At 52.3% G+C, this 16,297-nt stretch overlaps 8 protein-coding genes across 8 annotated transcripts; 4 read left to right on the forward strand and 4 right to left on the reverse strand.

Moving 5' to 3' along the window:
• Nucleotides 1-26: 26 nt before the first annotated feature.
• SNOG_11579 (hypothetical protein) lies at nucleotides 27-832 on the forward strand (the record flags this gene model as incomplete). Its single annotated transcript, XM_001801767.1, has 2 exons — nucleotides 27-272; nucleotides 323-832. The coding sequence occupies 2 exons, from the start codon at nucleotides 27-29 to the stop codon at nucleotides 830-832; spliced, it is 756 nt and encodes a 251-aa protein (XP_001801819.1).
• Nucleotides 833-1,289: 457 nt separating this feature from the next.
• Nucleotides 1,290-3,523, forward strand: SNOG_11580 (hypothetical protein; the record flags this gene model as incomplete). Its single annotated transcript, XM_001801768.1, has 3 exons — nucleotides 1,290-1,521; nucleotides 1,754-1,893; nucleotides 1,955-3,523. The coding sequence occupies 3 exons, from the start codon at nucleotides 1,290-1,292 to the stop codon at nucleotides 3,521-3,523; spliced, it is 1,941 nt and encodes a 646-aa protein (XP_001801820.1).
• Nucleotides 3,524-3,582: 59 nt separating this feature from the next.
• SNOG_11581 (hypothetical protein) lies at nucleotides 3,583-4,952 on the reverse strand (the record flags this gene model as incomplete). The annotated part of the gene is made up of 2 exons (XM_001801769.1): nucleotides 3,583-4,581; nucleotides 4,629-4,952. The coding sequence occupies 2 exons, from the start codon at nucleotides 4,950-4,952 to the stop codon at nucleotides 3,583-3,585; spliced, it is 1,323 nt and encodes a 440-aa protein (XP_001801821.1).
• A 751-nt stretch (nucleotides 4,953-5,703) lies between these two features.
• On the reverse strand, nucleotides 5,704-7,036 carry SNOG_11582 (hypothetical protein; the record flags this gene model as incomplete). Its single annotated transcript, XM_001801770.1, has 1 exon — nucleotides 5,704-7,036. One exon carries the CDS (start codon nucleotides 7,034-7,036, stop codon nucleotides 5,900-5,902), a length of 1,137 nt encoding a protein of 378 aa, XP_001801822.1. The 3' UTR covers nucleotides 5,704-5,899.
• A 796-nt stretch (nucleotides 7,037-7,832) lies between these two features.
• SNOG_11583 (hypothetical protein) lies at nucleotides 7,833-10,061 on the reverse strand (the record flags this gene model as incomplete). Its single annotated transcript, XM_001801771.1, has 3 exons — nucleotides 7,833-8,600; nucleotides 8,646-9,771; nucleotides 9,820-10,061. The coding sequence occupies 3 exons, from the start codon at nucleotides 10,059-10,061 to the stop codon at nucleotides 7,833-7,835; spliced, it is 2,136 nt and encodes a 711-aa protein (XP_001801823.1).
• Nucleotides 10,062-10,314: 253 nt separating this feature from the next.
• Nucleotides 10,315-11,403, forward strand: SNOG_11584 (hypothetical protein; the record flags this gene model as incomplete). Its single annotated transcript, XM_001801772.1, has 2 exons — nucleotides 10,315-10,507; nucleotides 10,628-11,403. 2 exons carry the CDS (start codon nucleotides 10,315-10,317, stop codon nucleotides 11,401-11,403), a joined length of 969 nt encoding a protein of 322 aa, XP_001801824.1.
• A 397-nt stretch (nucleotides 11,404-11,800) lies between these two features.
• SNOG_11585 (hypothetical protein) lies at nucleotides 11,801-13,236 on the forward strand (the record flags this gene model as incomplete). The annotated part of the gene is made up of 2 exons (XM_001801773.1): nucleotides 11,801-11,902; nucleotides 11,953-13,236. 2 exons carry the CDS (start codon nucleotides 11,801-11,803, stop codon nucleotides 13,234-13,236), a joined length of 1,386 nt encoding a protein of 461 aa, XP_001801825.1.
• A 151-nt stretch (nucleotides 13,237-13,387) lies between these two features.
• On the reverse strand, nucleotides 13,388-15,218 carry SNOG_11586 (hypothetical protein; the record flags this gene model as incomplete). Its single annotated transcript, XM_001801774.1, has 2 exons — nucleotides 13,388-14,094; nucleotides 14,129-15,218. 2 exons carry the CDS (start codon nucleotides 15,216-15,218, stop codon nucleotides 13,388-13,390), a joined length of 1,797 nt encoding a protein of 598 aa, XP_001801826.1.
• Nucleotides 15,219-16,297: the final 1,079 nt, after the last annotated feature.

Consider the following 16,297-nt stretch of genomic DNA (forward strand, 5'->3'; position numbering starts at 1 on the left):
ACTTCGCGGATCACATCGCCTTCACGATGCCGCCATGGGACCCACTCGTTCCCGTTGAACGCCATATCCAAAGCGGCCTTGCCCATCTACCGCCATGGCTCAGCAGATGGCTTGGCTATCGCGGCGGAAAATCCATGGCACCTTCTCCATCATGGATGGTATGCTTCTATGGCTTCATTGGTGCCTTCGGAGGTCTGAGCATCATCATTGCCATCTTTGCTCATACCGAGTATTTCACGATACGCCTGGTACCGCCTATAGTGGCTTCATTCGTAAGCAAACGATAATGCCACCCATTGCGCAAATATTGACTTGAAAATAGGGTGCTTCTGCGATTCTCTGCTACGGTGCCATTGACGTTCCGCTTGCACAACCACGCTCCCTCATATTTGGGCATTTCTTCAGTGGCCTGGTGGGTGTAATAGTTGCGACTATCTTCCAATTTAATCTCCAGGATGACCCGTTTCCACGACTGCAGTGGCTTGCGGCCAGCCTAGCCACAGCTATTGCGCTTGTTGTCATGCACCTCACAAAAACCACTCATCCACCAGCTGGAGCGACTGCACTACTGCCCTGCATCGATCAGCATATATGGGCGCTGAGGTGGTACTTCCTCCCCGTACTTCTGCTCTCTTCTGCAATTGTACTCGTCACTGCGTTGATGGTCAATAACCTCCAGCGACAATATCCGAAATTCTGGGTCGCCCAGCTTCCACCACCCCCGGCGCCGAAGGACGACCAACATCAACACCGCAAACCGCCGATGGCGGAGGAGTCTTCAGTTGGTAGCCCGCAGCGCACTTTGAGCGACCTTGAAAGCGGTCTGCAATGAGCAAGAAAAGAGAAGGAGAGATGGTGTTGCTTTGTAGCACAAAGGCCCTTCCATTTATCCGGCCAATATGCAATTCTTCTGTATTAGCGATACTCAGCGCACTCTACGCAACAGCATAAGTTTACCGATACGATGTGTTTTGGTCTGAATTTTCGGTTCACAAAGGAGATCTTCAAAGTTTATGAATAGCAATGTTACAGGTTACAGGCATAAAAACGAGCTGGTGATTTGAACATAACGCTAATAGTAGGATGTTCAACTCATATATCGGCTGCGGGGGGCCAGCAGCCTTATTTTAACACATGCAATAGACTTACTGACAAGGCCGCCTAAAATGATAGCGAATGTATTGACCAATCATATGATGGCAGCACGCGTTAGCCACTGGCACATCCACATCCTTCGGCACGAACCCCTCAGACAGGCAACCCTCGGCCACTTACCCGGCCTACAAAATATGTCGGTGTTCAAAGATCTAGAAAGGCGAGACTTTTCGGCTTGGGTGCCAATTCTTGAAGCTGTGGCCAAACCGGCTCGACACCCTCAATTCCACGAGCTCACACCCGATGGAGAATGGAAGGCTTGGTCTTCCTCTCCAGAACTGCCAGATGAGGAGCCCATACTCGTGAAACAGCCCGACTCAACTCAGGTCTTCAGGCCTGTCGGCGACACTCGAACGTGTGAACTTGGTGAGTTTCAGCGCTCTCCATCATAAGTAGCTTTTGATAAACGTTGCAGAAATGTACCCGGGCCTTCACCATGAATCGCTCGAAGGTAATCATATTCGGCTGCTAGATATACAGAACGCTAGGTTTGAAGAGAGTTTGCTTCAGGGCTTTAGGCTTGTCACGGTGCCGTTGGCTGATGCACCATCCTTCGACGCACTTAGCTATTGCTGGGGCGACATGCGACTATGTACAGGAATTTTGCTTGATACTGGAACCGGCCCGGATTTTATCGAGCGTACGTTTCGCGTCACAGAAGACCTTGCGACCTGTCTAGTCAGCATACTGACGACACCGAATTTGGAGGATAGGCCACAATATCTTTGGATTGATCAGGTTAGACTCTCCTTTTACATGTTATGCGTTCATAACTCATCGCAGAGCTTCCAATCACTAGATTTGCATTAATCAGGAGGATATTCAAGAACGCAACGAGCAAGTCTCACGAATGAGCCACATTTACGAAACTGCTAAGCAGGTCATTGTGTGGCTGGGGCAAAAGTCCGATTTTGCTGTTGAGAGCGCAGAGTTGCCGGAAAGCCCAGCGGCAGATGTAGAAGCTGGTGGCCAAAGCCTTTTGAGCTGGATACTGGAGCATTCTTTGTTCGCCAGACCGTGGTTCTTCCGGCTCTGGACTGTACAAGAAGTCGTTCTTGCAGATCGCATCCAGGTTCTGATCGGGGAGGAGTGTCGACCATGGAGGAGCGTAGTGGAGCACTCTTCTGCCCTGGATCGCGTTGTGAGCGGTTCAATGATGCACGTGGAGATGAATGTCTTGACAAGAAACCTAAACTGGTTGATTGTGGGCACCATCTCCTTTTGCAGAGACTTGATGGCGAAGGCTGGAATGGTCGAGCTCCAAACGTTTTTACCGCTTATTGTCTCCTCCCAACAGTGCCGAGATCCGCGAGACAAGATCTACGGCTTGATTGGTTTGGAACACAAGCGCCCGCAACGGAAAGTCCGGCGAGACCCTTCTCCGTCAGAGCGTGGGAATTCGGAGGTATACGTCGAATTTCGCGATTTCGAAAACCGCACAGATCGTGGCTCTCGGCGGCTCGATGTTACCTTCGTCCAACTAAAACTGCCTCACGACTTTGTTGACTACGAAAGACCAGTTGAGAGCGTATTCAGAGACTTCGCAAGACTCATGGTGGAGTCGCGTCACAGCTTGAAGTACCTCACTCTCTACGAGGCGGACACTACAGCCTGGTTTCCACAGTTTCTTCCGAATAGCAGCATGAATGCCCCAGGACTGTCTGAGCATATTCCAAATAATGGGCAATTTGCTGCATCCGCTGAGCGAGAACACATACCCTCGATGCCTGCAGACCTCAGATATCTCGATGTGAGAGGTCGAACCGTGGCCACAGTTTCGAGGAACATCGCAGAGATGCCATCCTCTATGAAAAGGTTCTTTTGGAATCCGGCTGAGGAACTCGACCTCCCAGAGTTGTGCCGCCTTTGCTGGACACATGTCGCATCTTCCTATGGCATGTCTGCAGAAGATGAATGGGTATCGGCATTCACCAGAGACATGATCGATACGATCTTTTGTCATCAGCGAGAATTTGACGGTACGGCTCCAGTCTCCGTTGAAGGAAGATCCACCGCCGAGGTTTACACCATACTGCACGCTTTGTTCGGACTCGTCGATGAGACTGAGATTGCTGTTGAGGACTACGACAAGCATGCTCTTCGCGTTGCGCTTAGTAGAAAGTTCTTATATGGGTTGAGCAGACAATTAGTAGTTTTGGATACTGGGCATCTCGCCCTTACGCAAAATGGAGTAGAAGAAGGGGACAAGGTCGCCATCCTGCATGGCCTTAATGTACCGGCTGTCATTAGAGAAGTTGAGGATGGCGATGGGTGGCAATGGCTTGGAGATGCGTTCATACTGGGCTTCATGCGCGGCGAAGTGGTGGATTGGGAAGAAGATGATGCTGATACATTTACACTGGTGTAATGCATATGCTTCTGTTGGATAGTCGATTACGAAAATACCCGCTGCCTGGACATCGAGCTTTAGTGGATCCACAAAGTCTTCCTTTGCCTTTCCAAATCAACATCAGATTCCGTGAACCCGCCATGCTCGATCTCCATATTCTCGACATTGGATACATGAACGCCTCGCAGGAAGACATGGCGCTCACCATCTTTCCGTAGCAAAAAGAGCCGATTTGAACCACACAATTTCCACACCTCGTCCCCCTTCCTCGGCGGCCATGTTTCAACATGCGCATGCGGTAGCGACGACACATTTTGTGGGCTGCGCAGTGTATATATGCGCTCGATTCGCTTACCACACCAAACGTGTACCTCTACTTCGCCGACGAGACTATCCATGAGGACGCCTTTAGTCTCCAGAATCTTGCCGTCCCCCAGAAACATGATATGTGCCGTGGATTCTCCTATAGTATGGACTTCTTTATCATATCGATCGTAGTAATACTTCGCATCAGCCAGTGTTATTGGCCGCCGCCAGTCCGGTACCCACGAGGGAAGTGTCTCCGAATAGCCACTGAACGCTGTGCTGGCTCGCTCGATCAGGTTAATGTCTTTGGTGTTGAGAAGGAGAAGTCGCATGATATTAGTGAAGAGATCTTCGACAGAAACATCTTGTCCGTAGTATGGTCTTATGCCGTAAGTTTGTTCTGCTAGGCCCAAGCACGAATAGATGTGATCTCTTTTGTCGCTAGCAATCGCCATCCGGGAGTGGTCTAGTAGGTCTATCAACGGCCGCCTCTGCTGGGAGATGTACGATTTGGACTTGAGGGTGTTGTACACGTTCTGATCGGAGGAGAAGGAGGAGGGATTGGTGCCCTGATTGGGTCCGGCCCGTTGGCTATTCGTGGAGAGAGCATCAAGATCCCCATGTATCTGCACCATTTTCTGTTCTACGGCTGTGGACACTTTACCTCTCCACAAGTATGCCAACAGCACAGCAGCCAATTTTCTAGCAACGATATGCTGCCATGCGAATAGGAACACCACGTCCTGGTGAGATGCATATTCTTGGAGGACCTGTGGACAGTCAGGACCAGGTTCTATTTCGTTGCATGTCAAATTACCCATGCTCTGGAGAACCATGGCATTCTACGCATCCGCTGCACGTCAAGCCAGCCGAGCGCAAAATCCTCATCTTCCACTGCAGCCTGCAGATATGTATTGAGCTGCGAGCTCGTCTCTTCTTTCTCATTGCTGACAGATTTCCAAGTTTCTGAGCATGAATCTTGAGCTGAGGCGAGAAATCTGACTAGATGGGGTACATCCTTGTGTACTTGCTCGATGCATCGGATCGCCCGGTCGCTTTGACGAGTTGCAAGATCTTGCGCAAACTCATGCGTGGTCAGACAGACTGCCACGTTCAACGCAGATTGATAGATTTCATACATGAAGTTAACTTGCTCGGCTCTCTCCTGGGGATCGCTCTGATTGATACAGACTGGATGGCAAACCTGTCAGTGTGTGTGATGTTCGAGATTTTCTGACGAAGTCGTACTTTGATCGACCCAAACGGACACCTTCTCGTTTTTGTTTCTTCCAGAATCGAGCAAATTGAAGCACGTTTCCTCAATGGCTTGCAGAAGATTTGCGAATGCGTTGAAAGGTAGTCCGTTAACGACTAATACGCGCGTGTGTTTAGGATCGCCGGCGCAGTACGATATGGCAGTGTACATGCCAGCGACATCTCGTAGTGGCATTCCTTCAGTCAGCTCGCAACTGAAGGCGTTGTTTTGCAGATCTTTCTCGATGTTTAGCAGGCGGATGTGACATGGGAGCGAGGGAAGCCACCGATAAGGATGGCTTTCATAGAAGTCAAAGTTAGCGGGTGAGTAGAAGTTGTCTGTCTCAGCTCTTTGGGTTCTTGAATTGGAACAAGACGACATGCCAATGCCTTATGACAGCGTGAGTATACTTGATGGCAAATGGCGATAAATAGTTCTGATGATGAAGCGATGCAGTTCTTGCGGCGTTCGCTTTTATCCTGTCAACATGCAGGGGCAAATTGCTCGCGTATTTCCAGGTAATCACATTGTTGCAGTCACCAGCCTACATGGGTACGGCCATTTGGTCGGAACACCATATAGCCTATTAAGACTGACTATGCGAGCCTGTATATCGGCTCAGCAGATCTGGATCAAGTAGTTCATAATCATCATATTTCCAGTCGTTGAGACGGAGCGTCATAACTAATCCTTACATCTCTCGACCCTCTCGGTCTTTGAATCGCTTGTTGAATCATGCGAACAAAACATCCTCTACGCTTTCATCCCCTTGAGAAACGCCATTTCAATATGCATCATCGCAACGCCTCTCACACCTCACAGCAATCCATCGTTTATTGGCTCAAGTCCTCTCCCCACAGCTCCTTCGCGATCTCAACCTCTAGCCTGACCTTCGCCCATTGCTCTTCCTCGCTCAACTCGTTGCCCTCTGCCGTACTTGAGAATCCGCACTGGTGGCTGACGCAGAGCTGATCCAGACCCTTGGGCGTTATGCTCGCGGCCTCTTTGAGTCTCCTGATGATCTCCTCCTTGTCGTCGAGGGTGTTCTTCTTGCTGCTCATAACGCCAAGCACGACGACCTTGTGCTCGGGGAGATGGCGCAGCGGGCTGAAGTCTCCCGATCGCGCGTCATCGTACTCCAGGAAGTATGCGTCGACGTTGAGTTCCTTGAACAGGACTTCCGCGACGGGCTCGTAGCCGCCTGATGCGAACCACTTGGAGCGGTAGTTTCCACGGCACAGGTGGATGCCGATCTTCATGTCTGCGGGGCGCTTGGAGATGGCTTTGTTGATGAGCTCCGCGTACTTGCGGGGAAGAGTTGAGAGGTCTTCGTTGCGCTCTTGCTCGGCTGCTTTGCGCATGTCTGGATCGCAGAGGTATGCGAGGTTCGTGTCGTCGAGTTGCACGAAGCGGCAGCCGGCTTTGTAGAGAGAGTCCAGTTCTTCTTGGTAGACACGTGCGAGGTCTTCGAAGAAGACGTCTAAGTCTGGGTAACTAGAAACGTCGATAGATGCCCTTCCTCCACGGAAATGTACCATAGTGGGCGAAGGAATGCAGACTTTAGGTGTCGCCTTGGCGTCATTGTTCTTGATAGCTTGCTCAAGGAACTGGAAGTCCTCAACCTGGATAGCTTCGGGGTGACCAAGCTTTCCCTGAACAACAAGAGTTGGTGGGGAGAATCCGTCCTTGTGCCTAATGTTGCCGACTTGTCCCTTCTCTTCGATACCAGCGAGGTGCTTCAGGAAGTCGAGATGGAAGTATGCGCGACGGAACTCGCCGTCAGTGACAGAGCGAAGGCCGTTGTCAAGTTGCTTCTTTGCGACATCGCTGACCCATTCGTCTTCGACCTTGCGGAGTTGCTCGCTGGTGATCTTGCCGTTGGCAGCGTCGGAGCGGGCGTCGAGGACGGCTTTCGGGCGGAGGAAAGATCCGACATGGTCGGCGCGGTAGACGCCTGGTGGGAGAGGCATTGTGTGAAGCTTGAAACTGTGAGTAGAGGCCACGAGACTATATCAAGACTGTACTCACGACCGAAGCTCGTCGTTTGTACTTTTCTGGTATAGGTTTGTTTGTAAATCAATATGTAGAATCTAATCAAAAGACCACGACTGAAGAGTGCAAGGAAGACGATACAGTCGGAGACCAAGACCAGAGTATAAGAACCGAAAATTTTGTCCCTCAATTGCTGGTTCGTGTCGTCTCATCCTGAACTTGGAGCTACCCCACTTCACAACTGCCGCGCTGCACTAAATCCATCGAGGCTGGAAGCGCCTCGGAAGGGTCTGACCGAGGACCAGTAGCCGTGAGCATGACAAGCATTTACGCGTTCAGGGGAAATTGGTGACGCATCATGGCCGCTGTATGCGCCGGGCGAGGTTGTGTTTCTCACCGAGTGTGCTAAGAGGAAAGTAGATCCGATGGTTGCTGGTCTCGGATAGAGGGGCAAGGGTCGCAAGGTAGTGGTGAGATTTGGTGGGGTGCGACAGGGCTGGATCGGAAGCGCGATCGGGCCTGTTTCGAGGGTGCAGCGAGCAGCAGCTCATCCACGGCATCGCTAGCTTCTATTACGAAGGTGTGATCTTATGTATAGCCGCAGGCTAATAGATGTCCCTGTTCAATTTATGTCGAAATCGATGACCCGCAGTACCATGTCATCCGTGAAAGCGAAAAGCTGAACTGAATCGTTGCAAAGGGTATCTATGGCTACCACGATTGAATAGCAGAAAGTACTGCATGTCCTGAAAACTTGGACCTACTCTTCTGGAATCACGCAGCTTGCAGCAGTTTTGCTTCCAGCAGCTCACCGAACTGGCCCTCCCATAGACCTTCGTCCTCTTCCTCCTCGTCTTCCACGAAGAACTGGTCTGCACCATCGTATATGCGGTTGCCCCTGCTATCAAACTTCTTGTCTCGTTTGGGCAGATCACGTTGTGCAATCTTGAGGCGTATCGTGCCAGCACCAGGCCCTGAGTCACCTTCTTGATGAACTATGGCTGTCTTGAAGCCGCTGATCTCTGGGGTGATAGTGATAGGGTTAACCGTAAAGAACTTGCACACAATGATGGCGCCTTCCTTCATGTCGCCTGCGCTCAGATTGGCGAGCGTGGTTAAGTCCTCAGGCAGTTGAGGTAGATCTGCTTGAGCGGCTGTCGCAACGTCCTGTCGAAGTTGGTCCTCGATAGCTGCCTGAGTGCTCATTATAGTATCTGGATCCTCGGTAGCGCCAGTATCATCATAGTCCAAGAAAATTTTCTCCTCCTCTTCTTCTTCTTGCTCTTCGACGGGCATTGAAACACGCTTCTTCTTTCCGTGCTTCTTTTGCTTTTGAACAACCTTCTCACGCATGGCCTTGCTTGCTGGATCCCAATGCTGCTTGAATGGGAAGGGTGGTGCGCTGAGCTCATAGTCTTCTTCCCAGCACTCGAACGCAGACACGTTGATTTTCGATTTCCAAAAGTCTGGATCGGAAGCACCCTCAGGCTCTGGAGTCTCTTGGGGTACGGGCTTGGCCTTGCTGGGCTTCTTACGGGCAGGCTGGAGGGGTTAGCTTTGAATACATCAATGCAATTGAGCACTCACCATTGCTTGACGAGCAAGAATCCTGCTGATGGCTGATGTGTCGGGTCGAAGTCGCTTCTTCGGTGTCTCTTTTTCCACAGCAGGCTGTTCCTTTTGGGCTTTAGGGGATGACGCCGGCTCTTGTGGGATTGTGGGTTCTACGGGTGTTGGGTCCGGCTGGACCTGGATAGAGTCCACATCTTCACCAAACTTTGCCATCAATTCCTTTTTACGTTGTTCAAGCTCCGTGACGTCTTCAGGGACATGCTCGACAACATCCTCGTGATCCACTCGCTTCCTTTTGCCTGAATATGTACTGAACGGCTTTGAAGCTTCTGGCTTTGATTCTATCTCTGATGGCCGGACTGTTTCGTATGCGTCGAGAGCCTTCAGATCAGCGTCTGCAGGCAAAATGCCAGCTTCTTTCAGATAGCGAAGACGGTTGGTTCTCGTACGTCTTGCGTTTCTCGAGCGCGTTGTTGCACGGCCCTCTCCAGGTACAACGTGGTTGGGCGAGCTGGGTAGCCCCTTTCTCGTTATCATCGCTCCCTTGGAAGATCGGACCTCTGGTGGTGAGCTGGCGTCACTGTCGCTGTCGCTGTCGCTGGATATATCGTCCGAGTCTGATCCAGAAGAAGAGCTAGCTGAAGCATCCGACGAATCAGAATCAGAATCTGAGCCCGAGTCGGAATCGTCCTCGTCGCCAGAAGTATCTTTGTCCATGAGAGTGTCATCGCCTTCGTCCCCTCCCGGCGCAAAGTCGTCGTCGTCTTCATCGCTATCCTCATCCTCGTCTCCATCTTCCTCAACCTGTGGGCCCTTGAAGCGCACCCTCTTCGAAGCTCTCCTCGGCTGCGCAGGCCTGTCGAACCCAGCACCTGTGTCGCCATTGGTCAACAGAGCGGTTCCTCCTGGAAGTGATATGTCTCCACCATCAGGGAAAAGTCCCGCCACCTCGTTTTCCTCGTCCACGTTGTCTATGCGCCGTCGCTTGCGAGGCGGTATCCGTACAGCGGGTCGGCTCGGGTTGCGCAGGTAGGGGCGGCCAAATGGGATGCCATCGACAAGGCGCCGTCCATCGTCGGAGATCTGGTGACGGCCAGTGAGGGTGCGCGCACGCTCCTCGGCGGTCATGAGTGGTCGAATGCTGGGCGTATGTTAGCAGGCGGAAGAATTAGCTGATGACCAGACGTACGAGACATGATCATCATCCTTGAGCGACTGAGCGACTGGTGAGAAGTGCAGACATTCGAAGCCTCCCACTTCGACGACATAGTGCTCAAGACCCCAATGTTCTGATTCGAGCGGCAGCACGTGGTTGACATCTTCGAGCAGGCGTGTGATGGTGTAGGCTTGGGTGCTGTTGGTGTCTGGTACGTTCCAAAGAATGTTCGCGGGGGGCAGGCTATTGCGCTGCACCGTTAGTCGAAGGCGCATATTGGACGCGTTGATTCGCGTAACGTCGCGCGCTGTCGTCAACTTCTGCCGCAGGTGAACTTTTGGGAAGCCGATAGCACGGGCCAATGAGATCACCCGCTAGCTGCTTCTTAACGTCGCGGAGCAGCTTCCGCCGATGACGAAACCCCCTGACAGGAAAACCGTGTATTACTCACACAGAAGAAATCAAGATGCGATTCTTCACTCTGATTCCTTTACTAAACTAACATCTTTTCCACTGACCACAGCCACGATGCCACCAAAAGGTTTGAGAATGCCCATCAACACGCTCAAGGGCACCTGGACGCGTGTGCTTGATACCGACCGACTTCGACGCTCATCGCAAGTCGTGTCAGTTATTGACAACAGAGTATGCATCTTTGGTGGCGAAGTACTGCCTCGTCAACCGGTAGACGACAAGATTGACGTCTTGTCGCTGAAGCCTGGTACAACCACCAATGCACCTGCCTAACATGGTCCATGGGCTAAACCCAATACAGACGCACCAGATCTTCAGACTCATTCGCTTTCAGCACCAAGTCCACGCGTAGGGAGCGCCTCTGCAGTTGCCGATGGCAAGATGTACCTCTTTTCGGGGCGCGGAGGCACTGACATGGCCCCCATTGAAGAGGAGGGTGATTTGTGGGCATTCGACCCGAGAGGCTCATCATGGTCAAAGGTGAAGCCGGCAGACACTTCCAAGCCACACCCGCCAGCAAGAAGCTATCACTGCTCGACTACTGACGGCAAGTCGGCTATCTACATTCATGCCGGCTGCCCTGAGAAAGGTCGTTTGTCAGATCTCTGGAGATTCGATCTCTCTGAGCGCACTTGGACGCAACTTTCCGACGCCCCGGGACCGCCACGAGGAGGCGCTTCAGTAGCATATAGCAACGGCAAGCTCTACAGGATGAATGGCTTCGACGGCGAAACCGAGCAGGGTGGTAGCGTCGACGTTTACGACATTGTAGCCAACTCCTGGTCTAGCGAGCCATTCAAGGCTGATGGAAACGACGGACCCGAAGCGCGGAGTGTATGTGTCCTGCTACCAGTACGGCTAGCGGCGAAGGACAAGATCTTGACGCTTTTTGGCGAGCACGATCCGTCATCTCTAGGCCATGCTGGCGCAGGCAAGATGCTCAGCGATGTTTGGATCTACGACATCAGCGAAAGGTGGTGGACACAACTACATCCTGAAGGTCCAGATGGTGTTCCTGATCCGCGTGGCTGGTTCGATGCAGACGTTGTGAAGAGTCCGGAAGGCAACGACAGGATCGTCGTGCACGGTGGGTTAGGAGAGAACAATGGGCGCCTCTCGGATGTTTGGCTTCTATCGTTCTAGTAGTGTACACCTTTGGGAGATCCATCAGTCTCACCAATATAAGTGGGGACCTATATTTGCAGTAAACCGCTAGAATACGAATCTTAGAACACAAGAGTACGTAGCTGATGCATCCAAAACCCACGACCCTAGAGCCAGGACTGATATTATTCCGCCCATCAGGTGTCACTGTTGTGCTCATTTGCTTCTCATTTTGTTTTCCCGAAGCGGTCAAGGCTGGGATTAGGCAGACAGCACGCCCGTGCGTGCAACCTTCTCACGTCTCACCTCACCCCACGTCTTTCTCTCTCTCTTCCCTTTGAGGCGTCATTGTCTAGATCAATGTCCTAGCATATAAGTAATTGGCGTCACTTCACAATATCCCGTCACCGCGAATAAGCTCTAGCACACGATCATGATGACTGTTCCCGAGTCGCAACGCGCTGGACCTCCCCCATTGCCTCTGCGAAAGCCCTCGAGCTTGCAGCAGAATCAGAAGCCGCTTGTTCATGGCGGTCGCGTAAGCTGATCTCACCAGCCATGTGCTAGGCTTGAGCTAACATCAAGCAGCAAGCGAAGTATAACTGCAGCTGTGGCACCAACCAAGAGAAAGTTATTTGCAGCTGTGCCACATGCCAGACCGCCCTCCGCGGTCCCGACTCACCATGCAGCTACTATGGTAACTGCGTCGAGCCACTTGCCTGGAACATTGAAAACGAACTCGTCAGGACGCAGGATCAATGTCCATTGTTCACCAAACTCCCCATGGAAATCAGGACTCTCATCTTCGAATTTGCTCTCACGGACACAGGCGCCAAACAGAAATCTATCGCAAGCCTATTGAAGCGCTTGGCTCCCCGAGGCTCACCTGAGAGTAAGGTCATGACCTGCGACATGGCCACGACCCTATTGCAAACATGTCGAGCAGTCTACCTGGAAACATGGAACCTCCCACTTTCGCTAAACCCCTACATCAAGATTGAACCTACCGGACGAGGACCCACAGGCGTGAACTTGAAAGCCCTGCTTCCCTGGCAACTAAGCCTCATCCAACGCCTCGACATCTCCGTAAAACAAGTCGACCTCGAAGGCGAGTACCTGCATTCCTCCATCCACGCCAACTCCCACTGGCAGCCCGGCGCGCGCCACAATGGCGTCTACGTAGCTCCGCGTGCCTACCAAGACATCTTCGGTACCTGCACCCTGGAGTATCCCCAGTCCTTCAACTGCGCCCTGATCTCCGCGGAGGAGGAGTGCGAGCGCCATTTCCTCTCGCACATCCTCGGCGACCAGGACATTTTTGATCGAGACGCGCCGCCGCCGTGGAGCTCGGCTATGCGCGTCGCGACTGCGAAACCGATCACGCATTTGACGCTTCGCATGCGCCATGCGGATTGGTGGACGTGGACCGACGACCCCAACAGCTCCGATGAACTCCATCATCTTGCGCTTGACCCGAGCGTCGGAGATGGAAGTGCTGACCATCCTCGACGCCCGACGGCGTCGCGCATGCGCGCACTTGCTGAGGAGCGTCGTGCTGGTAGGCATCCAGAGGTAAAGCCGGACGTGGGCTGGGCAGAGACAATTGCGCAAATGCCAGATCTTCGGAGCTTCGAGATGGTGCTAGAGACGTATGCGAGCAAGAAGGGGCAGTTGGATGCTGTGGTGGAGGCGGCGAAGACGTGGAGGTTTGGGTTGGATGGGGGGGTTTGGGAGTTGGTGTGGGATGGAAAGGTGGGTGTGAGTAGTTGGAGTCGGAGCGGGAAGAAGGTGACAGATAATGCTGAGTGGTATCTTCGGGAGAATGCGTTTGAGGTGCGGGATGTGAGGTTCACGAGGAAAAGGGTGGCATGAGTCACTTCAGAGCAAGTATATGACAATGTATGTTTTGCTAATATAACACCGATATGCATCGATATGCTTCATTAAAATTCCCTTGCTATCATGCATGAGCCATGTCTATGCCGTAGCCATCTGGCATGCCTACCATTTTTTGACACGTACGTTATTCAGAGTCACCGTACAATGGGGATGATTCAGAGTGGACTCGGGGGCGCCTGGCGTGATGATCACTCCAGTGGCATCGCTGGAGATCCCTCCACAGCGCCCACAGGGGATAGCGGTCTTTTGTCCGTTTGAAGGACCGCGGAATGTATCCACACGTATTCCACACTGCGGCCCCCATTCGATAGCCTCTCGTATCGACTTCTTCCTGGCTCAGTCGAGCATGACGATTTGCAACCGAGAATTTGGCAGTTGAACGAGTCTCAGGATAGGACGCATCCAGAAGGGTTCCCTTTCCATTGATCCAGATTGAGGGGGAATCTATTGTGGCCTCGTCGTTGAGGTCGAAGGCGGCCAAGACGTCAAAGAGAAGTAGGAACGCTCTCTTTTGTAAGTCCTGGAGAGACAACATGACGACCTCCTCGTGCATACCGCCGTCTCTCGGGCATGATAGGGCTATTTCGATGGATATCTTTCGTCCTAGGCGTTCGTGACGAATGAGGCATAACAGACCTTTGATATCGATACGCACTTGATCCAGGGTAGTCCTTGTGGTAGTATTGACTCTGAGCGTGATCTTTATGTGGGCAGATGTTGAGCTTTGGGAAAGAATTTCAGGGAAGAGCTTGGGAAACTTGGAGTTTCGGGTATCGTCCGGTACCAGATCCTTGATAGCGACGAATTGGTTGAAGTTCGTGGTGATTTCGTCTGTAGATATTTGGAGATGCATCGGGTGGGCTACAAGTCTGTAGTCTGGTAAAAGAAATGTTTGTCTGTAGTTCTCTGTTCACCTCGAAGATGTTGAAGGGGATGCCGCAGGCCGTACGATTGTCCACGTCGAGCACTAGATGGCCAAGAGAAGACTGCGCGTAGCGGATGATGGTATGTAGTATGTTCTGAGGTAACTGCAAGAGTACGCTCTGGTTCTGCGTCCTTTCCTGGAATATCAAAGTGCGACCTTCGTCCGATATCAATATCTCGTCCACGCGACTGTAATAGCCATCTCGGGCACGATATGTAAGCGCACCCTTGCGCTTTCGAACTGAAACTTCCATATCTACCAGGTAGTGCTTTGACAAGCTGTACTTCTTTATTCCCAACGTATCGCGTGTGACCAGAGCTGATAGCATGTTGTTGAAAGTATTTGCTGATGCCTCGTGGTCTCGGGCGGTCTCACCATCGTGCATGGGCAACATGCGACCAGTATGTGCGAACTCCAAGGTGCAATCTCTATTGGCATGGTACCATAGAAACCTCGCCAGTGGTAGCATATCGACATCATCCATCGCACCCTCGCACCCCGTTGGGCATAGGGCGTCCACATCGATGACGACTTTCCTTAGGAGTGAACATTGAGACCCAAGTTGTTCCAGCCATTTTGGCGCATACTCGAGCTGCGAATACAGCCATCCATTTGGGTGTAACTCGTCAAAGTCGAGGTCATGGCGATTGAGCGCGCGGGATACAACGAACTCGTTGCACCCATAAAGCACCCCGGCACATTCATGATAGATTTGACGGCATGAATGTAGGAGCGGGAGTGACTCATGAAGATCATGGTGGAATTCAGCGTCAGCACCTATCTCAGCTTCGAATATCTGATCGAAAAGTGTTACTTCAGTCATGTAGACCTCCATATCGGTCTGATCATCTCGATAAGGCTCGTGGGCGTGATACTGATGAGCATTGTGTACCAGCACCGGCTCTTCGCGCTTGAACAAAACCTCGTAGATTGCATTCCTCATCTCTGGCGGCAAAGAAGTGAGGAAGGAAGGCGCGTTCGGATCTGCGGGGCTCGAAGCCGTCTTCATGATCTGTATGTATGTCTCCATCGCGCAGCTAGGCGCGTGGCCTTCGAGTTGACGCGAGGCCGAGGAGGGTTGTGTGGGTGGAGATGCGAGCTGGAATCGGGTTGCAGTGTTTTCTTGAGTGAGAGAAGATGCGCGGATGCCGACAAGGGCCCACTCAGCGCGCTTGCGGGTGAAGGTGAGGCCCCGGGGAAGGAGCACCCACGACTTTCTGGTGCATATGGACGAATGAGGGGCTTTCACACATAGTATTTGGTTTGGGCTTCTTGAAAATGTTGCCCAAGTGTGTCAATGCCTATCTCGTGATAAATAGGCCCGAGGCGTCAGTAGAAGCCTGTATATCGCAGGTGATCAACTGCGACGGAAAGAAACCAAGGGCACTTGGCAGCCTGTAGCTATACACAGTATGGGTAAATTCATATTACGATGGCAGAGCTCTGCGTATAGCTCCAGGCACCCTCGTTGCTTTTCGTCGGAAGTGACACGATGTGGTATACTCAGTAGGGGGTCAGGCAGGAGCACGTGAGTGGCACGATCGACTACATAGCTGTAGTAGGCGCCCAATGTTGATGCGAAAAGCACAGTGTTCAAGAGATAGCCCTCCCGGGTGTCGTGTTGCCGTCATGCAGCCGAGTTGGTGTGGTTGATCGTGTGTGGTGTTGGGCGACCGTGATGGTGACGCGGCTCAATACGCAACAGTGCGGCACGTTGAGAGACGTCAACTTCTTGGTGGCTGCTGGGAATGGCCGATGTGATTCCAGACGGCTCTTGATCGACATGACAGAGGCGCGTTGGTGAGCATGTGAGAGGGCGAGACGGAGTGGGTGAGTGTGGCGCAGCTGTGGCTCAGTCGCGACTTCGTCATTCGCAGAGGGAAGGCGCGTGGGACATGGGGTACTGACGTAACGTTAAGCGCGCAGCAGCAGGCAGGTTGTTACAGAATGGGCATCTTGGCTCGCTCTCAGTCGCAGGCCATAAAAAGACGTCGACTACCACGTCCGCTGCGTAAAAATAGACGATACCCCTCTTTCTCAGTACAACCTCCTGATAGACACCTGCGCTCTCTCCTGACGCCCGCTTCCTCGACCTCACTCGATCCCGAT

This window comes from Parastagonospora nodorum (assembly GCF_000146915.1).
Source record: "Parastagonospora nodorum SN15 chromosome Unknown scaffold_19, whole genome shotgun sequence".
NCBI classification, from domain to species: domain Eukaryota; kingdom Fungi; phylum Ascomycota; class Dothideomycetes; order Pleosporales; family Phaeosphaeriaceae; genus Parastagonospora; species Parastagonospora nodorum.